This window comes from Myotis lucifugus, unplaced genomic scaffold (assembly GCF_000147115.1).
Source record: "Myotis lucifugus unplaced genomic scaffold, Myoluc2.0 scaffold_97, whole genome shotgun sequence".
NCBI classification, from domain to species: domain Eukaryota; kingdom Metazoa; phylum Chordata; class Mammalia; order Chiroptera; family Vespertilionidae; genus Myotis; species Myotis lucifugus.
The window spans coordinates 2,441,679-2,454,936 of NW_005871145.1; the positions used below are offsets into that span (position 1 = coordinate 2,441,679).

General features: G+C 44.6%; 1 protein-coding gene across 1 annotated transcript in view; it reads right to left on the reverse strand.

Annotated features, from left to right (window-relative positions):
• Positions 1-2,728: 2,728 nt before the first annotated feature.
• The window catches only part of PTPRJ (protein tyrosine phosphatase, receptor type J), a 41,779-nt gene continuing 31,249 nt past the window's right edge, over positions 2,729-13,258 (reverse strand). The window contains exons 22-25 of the mRNA XM_023756529.1: positions 10,939-11,058; positions 7,851-8,011; positions 5,964-6,099; positions 2,729-3,587 (exon numbers count right to left, since the gene is read on the reverse strand). Coding sequence (XP_023612297.1) covers positions 3,429-3,587; positions 5,964-6,099; positions 7,851-8,011; positions 10,939-11,058 — 576 coding nt within the window. The 3' untranslated portion in view covers positions 2,729-3,428. The remainder of the gene's footprint in view (positions 3,588-5,963; positions 6,100-7,850; positions 8,012-10,938; positions 11,059-13,258) is intronic.

Genomic DNA, 13,258 nt, shown 5'->3' on the forward strand with positions numbered 1-13,258 from the left:
GGTGGGATTTTTTTTTATTTGGTATTTGTAAGTCTTTAAAAAAAATTTCAGGCCATTTTTTCCTTAAAAACAAAGAAAAGCAACACAGCAATACTCTGTACAAGTATAACAAACATTTAGAAATATGCATCATTCCAAAATAGTTACAAGAAAATTACAGTTTTAGAGTCTACATCAACACATCCTACCCTTATGTGCCCCACGGGAGGTAAAAAAAAAAAAAAAGCTACAGTATGTTGAACGCTCGGCTGCTCTGGACAGTCTGAAAACGCAGAACTTGGGACTTCGGAGGCAAATCAACATCAGTCGCCAAGTCTTGCTTCGCTCAGTAAGCGCGACCAACCATTCCAAAAGCGAACCAGGCTTTTTCATCCACGTGAAAAGCAACCGTGAATCAGCTGCAGAGCGGGTCCCCCCACCCCCACTCCCATCCCGGTGCCTCTAACTGATGAAGCCCAAATCCAAGGGAGCCAATGGGCCACATCTAGCTGTCACTGCATGCTCACAGAGAACACACCCCAGATGTCAGTGCCTCCTGGTGCCGATCGTCACTCGATTTACCTTTGGAGGCAAAACGTCTTCGCTTGGAGAAGAGATCCAATGACCCAAATCCCCCAAACCAAGGACCACTCACCCCACCCTGGCTGCCTTTCTGTATGTAACTCAACTACGAACGAAGGGCAATCCCACCCTCTCCACGGTCCCTCCAATTCTAGTTATTTGTTCCTGGGAGGGTTTGGGGCAGGAGCTCAAAAGCACCTTCCTCTTTCCATGACCATCTCCCCAGCCCCACGTCCTTCATAGCTACACAGGAATCTTCCCTTTGCCATCCCTGTGCTATAAATCCTCTCACCGCCCCACTGGCCCGTCCACAGCGTCTTGAGGATGCAGAGAGGCATGGTGACCTCCGTGTGACCTGCCACGTGGAATCCAGACCTCCCCAGCACAGGCCTTCCTCTGGGACTGGGCATGACAAGCGGGAGAGGCACGTGCGGCTGCTGCCAGTTCCCAAGCCCACACCAGGTGGAAGGGAGAAGGGTTTCTGTTTTTTTAGTTTCTATACAATATGATGATAATTATTGTTGCTTTCATTCATTTTAAAGGGATTTTTAGAGGCAAGCACTTTCCTCGGACGTCTCCATGGCAGTGAGAGGGGCAGGGCGGCCCACAGCATCTCCATGGGATGTGACACCCAGATGAGACCCATCACAATGGTTCCCTGACAAATTGGAGGGGGGAGGGGTGTGACCACAAAGCTGCTGCCTCAACCAGGACCTCTGATTGAAGCTATGGAACTCTGAGCTCTGCATGCATTGGGGGCCAGACCAGTGTGAAGGTCTGGAAGCAATCGGCCCAAACCCGGCTGCACCCCACACCCCACAAGGGTGTGGCTTCCTTGATTCAGACCTACACAGCCAAAGGCCTCTCCGAAGTGGGGTCCAGAGGGCCTGACCTGGCCAGGCCAACCCCTTCCTCGAAGGGTCTGACATTGAATGAACTGCTTACTACCAAAGACAGCAAAGGATTCAGCAAAAAGTGCAATTTCTGTTTGGGAAGTAAGGTCCTCCCAAAACGAGACATCACCGCCTCTCCTTTTCATTCTTTCGGTACCTCAAAGGGACAGGGGACAACAGACGTACAGCACGGACCTCTGAACTGAATCAAGGGTATCAGTACGTCGTGGTTCACCCTTCCTAACCCCAAACACCCAGTCACACGTCCAGTTCCGTTATCAAAGTGCCGGTGAGCTGAGGAGCGAGGCAGGGTCAGGAGAAGGGCTCCCACGGGTCCACAGGGAGCAGGGCGCTCGGAGAGGACCCCGCCCCCATCTTCAATAGGACACATTCATCCTAATTTACAGCAGGATTCATGGCTGTGGCCAAGGGCCACGGGCTTTCGGGGGTTGGACATTCCTTCATAAGACCTTGTACTTCGTTGCCGATTGGAGGCTACACTCAAAACTTCTTCACAATAGAACCTGAGCCACAATATAAAATAAAAAGAAACAAATCCTTTCATGTTAATGCCTTGAGAAGTTTACAGATTATGTACCAATAAAATTAACCCACATAAATTCTGAAATTCTTGGTGGATACACACCTGAAGGAAAAAAAAAAAAGTTAATCTACATTTTTTTAAAATCAAAGTAATTACAGCAGCAGTATAGTGAAAAGAGGTTTTAAAAATAATAATTACATCTCGATACAAATTCCAACTTTGTACACCTCAATTCAAAGGAATGACTGTTTTTGAGAGTTTAGTATCTATATATATACAGTAGATATCAATATGTGTCACCGCAGACAGACTAAAGCCAGTGGACTTCGAAGGAGGAGGAATTACTTTGACACTGTTTTCACACTGAAGTGTTCACAGATTGCCACGCATTTACACACACACACACACACACACACACACACAGACACATAAAATGCCAACCTGAGTAAAACGTTGCTAAGAACCTAGAGCATCAGGAATCACTAGTCACATATTGCACCTTTAAATAATCCTTCTTACCAAATACGAAATGAGAAAAAAAGGAAAAAACAGGGACTAGAAAAGGGTAGTCCATCACTGTAGGTTTCCTTTGCTTTCCTACCCACACCCCCCCCCGCCACCGCCAAAAAAAAATTCCACTCTCATTCAACCAGTGGGCTGAATACACACATCTGTGGGGAACTGGGGGGGAAGGGGAAGAAAGAATAGACCCCGAAACGGGGGGGGGGGGGGGTAGTGGGGGAGGGGCCTCCTCTCATCAAGATTAGGAATGTTACTGAGAAGGCTGAGCCTCTGATACTAAACTACCGTTTAAATATTCTGCAGAGTCCAATTATGAGATTCGATACAAAAATAGAGAAATCTTCTGAGTTCTGCCTGTGGAAGCATAATTCAGAAAAGGCACATGTTCAAATAGAAAACCCGGGCAGGAGAGGCGCCGCCTGCCCCTCCCTGCACGATCATCGTCCACAGTTATGCATCTTCCATCAGCGAGATTCCAAGATTCAGTAGGTAAAAATAGACCTCTGATACTTAAAATATATTCAACCCAACACGATCCTGGCTTTCCCATGTGGATCATATAAAATAGTTTTGTTTTGTTTAAAAAAAAAATCTGTTTTGAAAAAGAAAAAAAAGAATCGTAGCTCACTTTTCCTGGTTTTCCATCATTCTCAAGGGAAAAGAGTGAACTCCTCCCACCGGGGCCCAGGAATGCAGCTGATTGGCTCACCACCCATCCACAGCCCCCAACAGCCCCAACTTCTCATCTCTCCTGTGTTACGTGGGCAGCTTCACACCCTCAATTAGTTCTAACAAAACAGAACAAAGAATTAAGATATTAGACATCTAAACGCATGTCCACATCGGGGCTTCTTCCTTTGCTGTGGGTGTGGTGGCCTCCTTAACTCCAGAGAGATTTTCCTTTGGAATCAGGCGATGTAACCATTGGTTTGTCCAAACGTGGTCACGGGGGCGAGGTTTTCGTAGATTGTCATTGCGGTTGTGTTCTGGTAGATGAGATCCACTTTCGAGTCCCTGTGGGACCGGATGATATCCAAAACACACTGATTGAGGAAAACATACTGGTCCTGTTAGACACGGGGAAAGAAGGAAGCACGTGAGCACCGGTGCCGGAGATTAGCACCCGCCCTTATTTGCAAACTGATTCCCGCTCCCCAACCCCACCCGCCCCACAGCAGACACTTCAGGTTAACGCGTCCAGGGGTAATCACTTTCTAGAGAGCAAGAACCTCACCATCAGTGAGTCTCAGCCAGAGGGGCAGACTCCCCAGACCTCCCCTCAGCAAGATTCCAAGATTCAGTAGGTAAAACAGACCTCTGACCCTTAAAATATATCCAACCCAACACGATCCTGGCTTTCGCGCGTGGATCATATAAAACAGTCTTTTTTTAAAAAAAAATCTGATTTGAAAAAGAAAAAAAAAAAAAAAACATGCTCACTTTTTCTGGTTTTCCATACTTATCAAGGAACGAGAAGTGAACTTATCCCACCGGCAACCAGGAATGTGCCTCCACCCACAGCCCCTGGCAGCCCCAACTTCTCATCGCCATGTGTCGGTGTCACATCCAAGGAGAAATACCGGAATCGTGGGGAAGGGCAGCGGAAGGATGTGGAGGTGGTAATGCACACGTACATTCACATCATAAAAAACTCTAAAAGATTTTCTTGGCTAGCAAGGATGTGCAGAATAAGGAATAAACTGTGACTCTCAACAGAGGAGGTGGGGTTAAGGGGGATGATCGGGGTAGAGTTGGGTGGGGACCACCTGTAGGCAGCATATCAGATCGGTAGTATCCATTAAAAGAGGAAGAAGAGGCCAACACAGAAAAATATCCATGATGCTGTAAGAGGAAATAAATTGCAGGGCAGTAGCATATATAAAATAGGGTTTTCGCCAAAACCGGTTTGGCTCAATGGATAGAGCGTCGGCCTGCGGACTGAAAGGTCCCAGGTTCGATTCCAGTCAAGGGCATGTACCTGGGTTGCGGGCACATCCCCAGTAGGAGATGTGCAGGAGGCAGCTGATCGATGTTTCTCTCTCATCAATATTTCTAACTCTCTATCTCTCTCCCTACCTCTCTGTAAAAAATCAATAAAATATATTTTAAAAATAAATAAAATAGGGTTTCATTTTTAAAAAATACTCCATGTCGTGTGTGTGTGTGTGTGTGTGTGTGTGTATGCATGTGTTTTTCTGCAGCTGTACATCAAGAAGCCTATGAAGATACACACAAGTTGTAAACATTGGCTACTTCCAGGGAGTGTGAGTGGGGAAGAAAAAAGTAAAAGAGAAAAATATACCTTGTATTTTGTCAGATCTTTTAGTATCGACAGTTAACATTATTTTCAAAATTTAAAAAGGGACATGAAAATCATTTGTAAGCAGGTCTAAGATTTCTGTTTCTCTCAAAGAAGGAAAAAAGATAGAGAACCGCTACTCTACATAATTATAGCAAAAAAAAAAAAAAAAAGAAAGAAAATCTAGAACATTGCCTGCTGGACTCAGAAACAGGGCACATATTCACAGCGACAGCCTGATACAAAATGAACATGCTGCTCTCATCCTGGTCAAGGCACATTCACCCTGCAGCTTCGAGAAGGGCCACTTCCCAATATATGTGTTGAGAACATGCCTAGGAACGGCTTGCGGGGAACATGTCAGGGACAGCCAGCCTACCAGTGCTACACAGCGGCACCGTGGCTACCAAGCATCCCTTTCTCAGTTGCCCACCATCCTCCCACAGCTACGGACCTGCTGTTCGTTAACCGGCACAAGGCTGGGACACATGGCTATATTCACGCTTAAAGCCGCATTACGCTATTTCACATTATTAATATCTGATAAGTCTGTTTCACTAGTTTACTTTAAGTATGGCCAGAGCTTCTTAGAAACAAAGAGTGAGCCCAGCTGGTACGGCTCAGTGGTTGAGCATCAACCTATGAACCAGGAGGTCACGGTTCGATTCCGGTCAAGGGCACATGCCCAGGTGGCAGGCCCAATCCCCAGTAGGGAGCGTGCAGGAGGCAGCCGATCAATGATTCGCTCTCGTCATTGATGTTTCTATCTCTCTATCCCTCTCTCTCTCTTTCTCTGAAATCAATAAAAACATATTTTTTTTAAAAAGAAGAAACCAAGAGCGAAAAGGCCAATTTTATGAGTGTTAAATCCGGAAGCCAAAGTTCAGGGACCTGCTGAGATTACTGGGTGAGTCGGTGGCAGTGGGTAAGGATCCTGTCTAGGGTTGTAGCGCCATCACTGATATCGGTACCATGGGTCACTGTATCGGGTAGTCCAAGCCCATGTCACTTAAGGATCTTAAAGAAATCGAGTGTTAGATCACGGCCAGGAGCCAGAAGGATCTGGAAGGGTGAAACAGTGTAACACGAGTGTGTAACATGAACAGACAGGAAGGGTGGGTTGTCCAACAGATGCTGGCCTCACCTCTGTTTGCACCATTAGAGGCCTGTGCATGCGAAGGTCATACACAATCCCGTACACGTCCACGGAGTACTCATTCTCTATCTGGTAGATGAGACGATCGATGGCAATGAAAGTGCCCGTCCTTCCAACGCCCGCGCTAGAAGGGAAGGGGAACAAGCAGGTCTCCATGGGTGACCTCTGCTGGACAGCTTCCCCTCCCTGTGCAGGTGTGTGCTCTCCTCCATTACCAGGCTGCGAGGGCAGAGCCCAGCATCATTAAATGTTTGCTCAACTGAAACCTCAGCACATCAGGATGCACTAGCGTGGGACTGCGGCCCAAATCCTCAAGTTCCTTTGGAGTCAAATGCCACATATAAAACACCTGGCTAGCCCAGCTGGTGTGGCTCCGTGGTTGAGCATCGACCTATGAACCAGGAGATGACGATTTGATTCCCAATCAGGGCACATGCCTGGGTTGCAGGCTTGACTCCCAGTGTGGGGTGTGCAGAAGGCAGCCGATCAATGATTCTTTCTCATTATTGATGTTTCTATCTCTCTCTCCCTCTCCCTTTCTCCCTCTCCCTTTCTCTTTAAAAAAAAAACAAAAAACAAAAAAAAAAAAAAAACCACCTTGCCCTGACTGGTTTGGCTCAGTGGATAGAGCATCGGCCTGCGGACTCAAGGGTCCCAGGTTCGATTCCGGTCAAGGGCATGTGCCTTGGTTGCGGGCACATCCCCAGTGGGGGGTTTGTAGGAGGCAGCTAGCTGATCGATGTTTCTCTCTCATCTATGTTTCTAGCTCTCTATTCCTCTCTGTAAAAAATCAATAAAAATTTTTTTTTTAAACCACCTTGCTAGAGCTTCTTGGATCTCAGGCCCAGTCAAGTTGCCACCATAAGCTAGGATGGCAAGTCTCATCAATTTATTCCCCAGAGGGCAACACAGCCCCCTCCTTTCTTCTGTCTTAAATTCATCCGTTCGCTTTAAAGCTCATGTCATTGTTCTAGAGGAGGGGGTGGCAAACTTCTGCAAAGGGCCAGACAGTAAATATCCTCAGCTTTGCAAGCCAGTGGCCTCTTTCTGCCATTGTGGCATGAAAGTAACTGCAGACAATATGCAAACAAGTGAGCATGGCTGTGGCCCAGGACAACTTCACAAAAATAGGCAGCAAAATAGATTGTGGTGCTAGTGCCATGGGTATATATGCGTATCCCCAAACTTATCAGGTTGTCTATATTAAGTTACGTGCAGTTTTTTATATGTCAAAAAAATATTTTAAGTGAATAAATAAAACAAACTGGAATTATGTGTTCCAATATTGTTAAATAACAAACCAACATGCTGAATGAAGAAAGCAGGTTGCAGAATGATGTATGCACAACAAAACCTGGTAAAAGTTTAAAGCTGTATGAAACCAGAGAGATATGTACATATGCAATAAAACATGGGAGCACGCAAGGGACTAATGCACATGACCTTAGGACTACATTCACCTGCATAAGGAGAATGGGATAAGAGACTGGTAGGTGGAGACTTTATATCTAGAATGTATTATTAACAAAAAGAAACACATATGGTCTCATGGCATGCTTTATAAACTGGTATTCTCCTCTATATTTTTGTAAGATTGAAATGTTTTAGAAGAAAATATTGTAAATATGAAATACGTTAAAATACATTCTAGTTTTTAAAAAATACAGACAACCTACCAGATCTGGCCCACAAGCTATATAGTTTGCCATTCCCTGTCCCAGGATTTGGGGACTAAGTTGTGGCCCCGAATCTAAACCTTTCCTGAATCTGTAAATTGAAATGCCTACTGCGTTCAATCTAGACCTTGCTTTTCAAAAGTGTCCGTACTTAGAATTGCCTTGGAAATCTGTCTCAGGTGACGCGCCCCCTGCCTACCTGCAATGCACCAGAATTGGCGATTCGGGAGGACTCTGCTTCATGTAGTCACGGACAAGATACCGGAAGTTGATGAGCAGGTCAGTGGTGTCGGGAACCCCATGGTCAGGCCAGGACGTGAAGTGGAATTGTCGCAGAGGGTGACTGTCACTTGTCTGCTTCTAAAAGCCAAGAAAAGAAACGAGAGGTTAGCGCTGGCCAGTGTGGTTCAGTTGCTTGAGTGTTGCCCCGTGTACCAAGGGGTCCCGGTTCGATTCCTGGTCAGGGCACATGCCCAAGTTGCAGGTTCAGTTCTCAGACAGGGCATGTATGGGAGGCAGTCAATGAGTGTTTCTCTCTCACCTCGATGTTTATTTCTCCCTTCCTCTCTCTCCAAAAATCAATAAAAACATATTTAAAAAAAAAAAAAAAGAAGAAGAAGAAACTAGAGGGTAGAGCCTGAGAGAAAAGCTGCCTTGCAACATCAGAAAGGCTGTGAAATGAAGCAGTACCTGAATGCTGAGCTGCACCAAATGCTGAAAGGTGGCTTTAACCAGGAGTGGTTACAACTAGAAATTAGAATTTTATTTTGGTGCAACAGCTAATAATGTGCTTACACAAACTTCAGTATACTCATCAATTCCTCATAACATACCCAAGCCGGAGGGTTTATTATTCCACCTTTAAAGACAAGGGAGCAAAAGTTCCAAGAAGTAAAGTGATGTCCCCAACACTCGGCATAGGTGGTAGCAGTCCCTCACCCTCTGCATTTGGGTTCAGACCTTTTCCCTTTCCCACCACAGCTTCCTGCCTATAGAGTGCTCACATTCACACCTACCACTCCTTAGAGCTTCATAAGCCCCATCCCTGAGCCCACCTGGGAATGTCACTGACCTAAAATAAATGTATCGAATCCAGCTGAGACACTCGGTGCCCTCAGGGCAAGAACTGCCTCGTAAGTCACATCTTCCGGAGAATTTAATAACACGGTAGGCAAATAGCAAGCACCAAGGAAATATTTAGAATTGTAGGCATTTGAGAAAGGACCTCCTCGCCCCCAAAAAACATCTATGTCAACAGCAGACAGACAATAGAAAGTGAACCCTGTTACCAGTTAGTTATTACACAGACGGTTTCCTACCAGGATGGGGGCATGGACATTGCTGATCAGAACTCCACCCAGGCTGGGCCATTCCTGTCCCTGACTCAACCGTCCTCGTTAGGCCCACAGCCAGGCACTGCCCGCACCTGTGTGTGTCCACATCTGGACTGCACCGTGCATGCCTACATCTGGACTGCAGGCATTGCCGTCTCCTTTATGACAGCTACCCTTTGAGGCTTTTTTAAAAATGCATATACGTTATAAACACAGTGCATTCACATTCCTCAAAATGTGGAAAACAAGGCAGAAACAGGAGAGAGTTCTGTGAAGCCCCATCACACACAAATGTAACATTCACAAACTTATTCACCCAAAGAAAGCCAGCCTTGACAGGCAAGAGGAGAGAAGGGAAGAGGGAAGGTCGGACTTGTCAGTATGATTTCTACAGGGAGGCAAAGGAGCCCAGGTGAGGGGTGACAGTCAAAATAAACTTTTCACTCTACCTGTTATGTTTCCACTTCTAAAAATGAAAATATACATGTGCATTTTCTGTGATTAAAAAGTAAATATTTTACTAAATGCTATATGGTATCCTAGATTGGGTCCAGGAACAGGAAAGGGCTTTAGTAGAAAAATGTTAAATCTGAATAAAATCTGAAGTTTAGTTAATAAAAATAATATTAATAGTAACAGTAATTTTTAAATGACGTGGACAATTCTACCCACAATTCTCTTCCACAAGGGTGAACCCCAAGCAGTAAAAGCAACCAAGGATAAGCCAGTTCATTTTCAATGGGTGAAATCTATAGAAATATGTGTGACATTTTAAAGAATTCTCCACTATTATAAATTGCATTATTTATGCAGCCAACACAAGTGCAAGATGAGTTTGGACAGCATGTCCCCAAAAGGAATTAAAATATTAGCTAAGGCCAGAGCCTTTGAGACACAGCAATTAGTAAAGAGTTAATACTTAATATGACACACTGCATCCACGACTTATGGAAATCTTCAAGGATAATTCTCGTACATTAGTACCTAACTCACCAACCCCCACCCCATAAAATTCAACACCAATGAGTCCACTTCCGGGCTTTCCTTTTATGTATTATTCATAATGCGCATAAAATTTTGTCTCCTAGCATGTTCACTTAATTATGTTCATGGCAATTATCCAGTTTACATGGCTTTCATTACTAATAGCTGAATAATGACACAATGACTAGATAACCTATAGTTTAGTTCTCCATTCTCCAAAAGCTAGATATTTGCATCGTTTCCAAACCCCTGCTCCCATTACGAATAATGCTGAGATTCATTTTTATGAATAACAAGCCTTCTCCTATATTGTAGATTGATTCTTTGGAATAGATTCTCAAACTTGGAACCACCGGACCAAAGGGAAATGGACATTTTTATGCCCTTGATAACAAACCGCAAAGGATTATGCCCATTTGCATGCCCATCGGAAGCTAATGTCACTTCCTGACACTGCTTCTATTTTTAAACACCCTTAACAAAAGAGAAAAGGCACATAGGCTGACTTCCTAAAGTGCCTACACAATTTATTGGATTTGTTTTCACAATTTTGGGGGGTCAGGGAAGCCATGTGTACATGCTCAGGAATCCTATTAATGAAACTGTCCAACAGGAAATGGCTGTTCCTGATGTCACAGTTTCTACCAACTAATGCAAAAGGGCCTTGGTTTGTAACAAAAACTCTATGGGCAAGTCAGCAGGAAGTGGAAAGAAAGGAGCTATGGATGCTGAGCCATTAAGGTCCATTTTATTCAAGAATAACATGAAATGCTCCTTAAGAAAGTAAAGCTACAGGGTTGCCTTAGAGTGTGTATAGATATGAATTGTTTTATTCTGTAAAGAAGAAAGCAAAAACATTTTTTGAATGCATAAAAAAATATTGGTTAATATTAACCTAAGAAGTATCACCCCTAAAATTAACATACGGTCATTTTCTGGGAGACCTAGCCATCTTGACCTCCTACTTACATTTTTCACTATGAAGTCTCTGATGGTCCATTCTGGAAGAACAATCTCGGATGTCATTGCCACAGTTATGTCCCCATAGTCCTTGGCCTGCTTGGAAGGCCAGTACTCCTCACATTTGGTCTAGAATAAACATGCATTTTTATTTTATTTTATTGATTGATTTGAGAGAGACAGAGACAGAAACATCAATTTGTTGTTCCACTTATTTATGCATTCATTAGTTGATTCCTGTATGTGCCTGGACCAGAGATCAAACCCCCAACTGTGGCATATTGGTATGGTGCTCTAACCAACGGAGCTACCCGGCCAGGGCTAAAAGTGCATTTTCATACAAAGACTGAGATCACACCGTCTGCTATCACTGAAGCCTCTCACGCGAGACCCAGATATTGACCACTGGCATCAGGGACTAAGTCCTTTCGTTGGGTTCTGTTTGACTCTTAAAATTGTGTGTGTGCTTTGATTTACAACTGTTGCCCACTCTTTTAAAATTGAAAGATTTCTCACAGAAACCCAGATTTCTGGCTTCTCTTGAAAAATCAGATCTGGCCAACGCTGAGCACGCATTTCTGCATGAAAATTGAGTTAGAGCTAAGCAGCAGCTGTAACTTCTCAGAGGACGCAGTCCCACCCAGTCCCCTGTGGCCCCTACAGCAGCCCCTCCATGACTGTTCACTGAACTAAACTTCGACAGACCCAGAACCATGTGCAGCTGGAAGAAATGAGACCTGTGCCCCATACCGTCAAAGACACGCTAACTGCCATACAAATATAGACACCAGTAAACAGGATCGGATGAAATCATTTTAGGATCTTTGATGCTATAAATTGGTGAGCAAATGTGAACAGAAAAAAAAATAAAAAATCGACTGCTCTTCTAGGGTGTTGAAGACCTTGGGCAAGGGGCGGGAGCGGGCTAGAAGGAGTCAATGGCGGGGGGGGGGGGGCGGGGGGGGGAGGCAGGGGGAGGGGACATCTGTAATACTTTCAACAATAAAGATAAATTTTAAAAAGAAAAGAAACAACTGCTCTCCAAGAATATCTGCAACCCCATTTGGCAAACAACAACACATACATACACACACTCACATACTCAACTTTCTAAGGTATGATCTACACCTGGTGGCTTCCAAACCTGGGAGATCTATTTTGCTTTAAAAACACCTAGCCAACTTGGCTCAGTCGATAGAGCGTCAGCCTGCGGACTGAGGGGTCCCGGGTTCGATTCTGGCCAAGGGCACATGCCTGGGTTACGGGCTTGGTCCCCAGTAGGGGGCGTGCAGGAGGCAGCCGATCGATGATTCTCTCTCATCATTGATGTTTCCATCTCTCTCTCCTCCCTTCCTCTCTGAAATCAATAAAGAAATAAAAAAAACAAAAAAAAAACAGATGCCTGGGTCCCACCTCCAGAAACTCCAAACCAGGCATGGAGCCTGCATTTTTCCTAAGATCCCAGTTTCTGGACCATTGCTCCAAGAAAGAACACAGAACTTGAACATACACGGACATGGAGTGGACTTCCAGCTCCATCTCTTAACCAGCTGGATTTTTTTTTGTTGCCACCTTGTGGGCAAGTTCTTAAACTCCCTGAGCCTCAGTTTCCCATCTATAAAATACTGATAATACCTCACAGGGCGGTTATAGGAAAGAAATAACATATATGGAGCATCTTGTGCAGAAAATAGACTGGCTCCCTTCCCCTTTCACCCAGAATCAGTATCATCCACTTCCCCTGAGCTAAGATGAACAAGGGTCCATCTAAAGCCATGGTCGGCAAACTGTGGCTCGCGAGCCACATGCGGCTCTTTGGCCCCTTGAGTGTGGCTCTTCCTAAGCCTTAGGAGTACCCTAATTAAGTTAATAACAATGTACCTACCTATATAGTTTAAGTTTAAAAAATTTGGCTCTCAAAAGAAATTTGAATCGTTGTACTGTTGATATTTGGCTCTGTTGACTAATGAGTTTGCCGACCACTGATCTAAAGTCATCCTCATAGTCTTTGTTCATTTAAATACATCACTTTTGTTTGTCTAACAGATATTTATAATAATGTTCCATGTGTGAGGCCCTGGGTTGAACAGCCCATAACCTTCATGTACATTCATAATTTATGTTCTCTTTGTGCGCATTAATGGGCTGTTCTCCTGATACCAGAAGGGGGTGCAAAGTTCTACCTTCGGTATCACAAGAAGATGGGAACCATCTCTCACTGTTCTTTGCTACCTTTCCCTCCTCCATGCCCAGCCCCTGCCACAGGACCTTACACAATCTTGGGCTGGGAAAATATCTGCTATATGAAAGGGAAGAAAAGAACATTGAA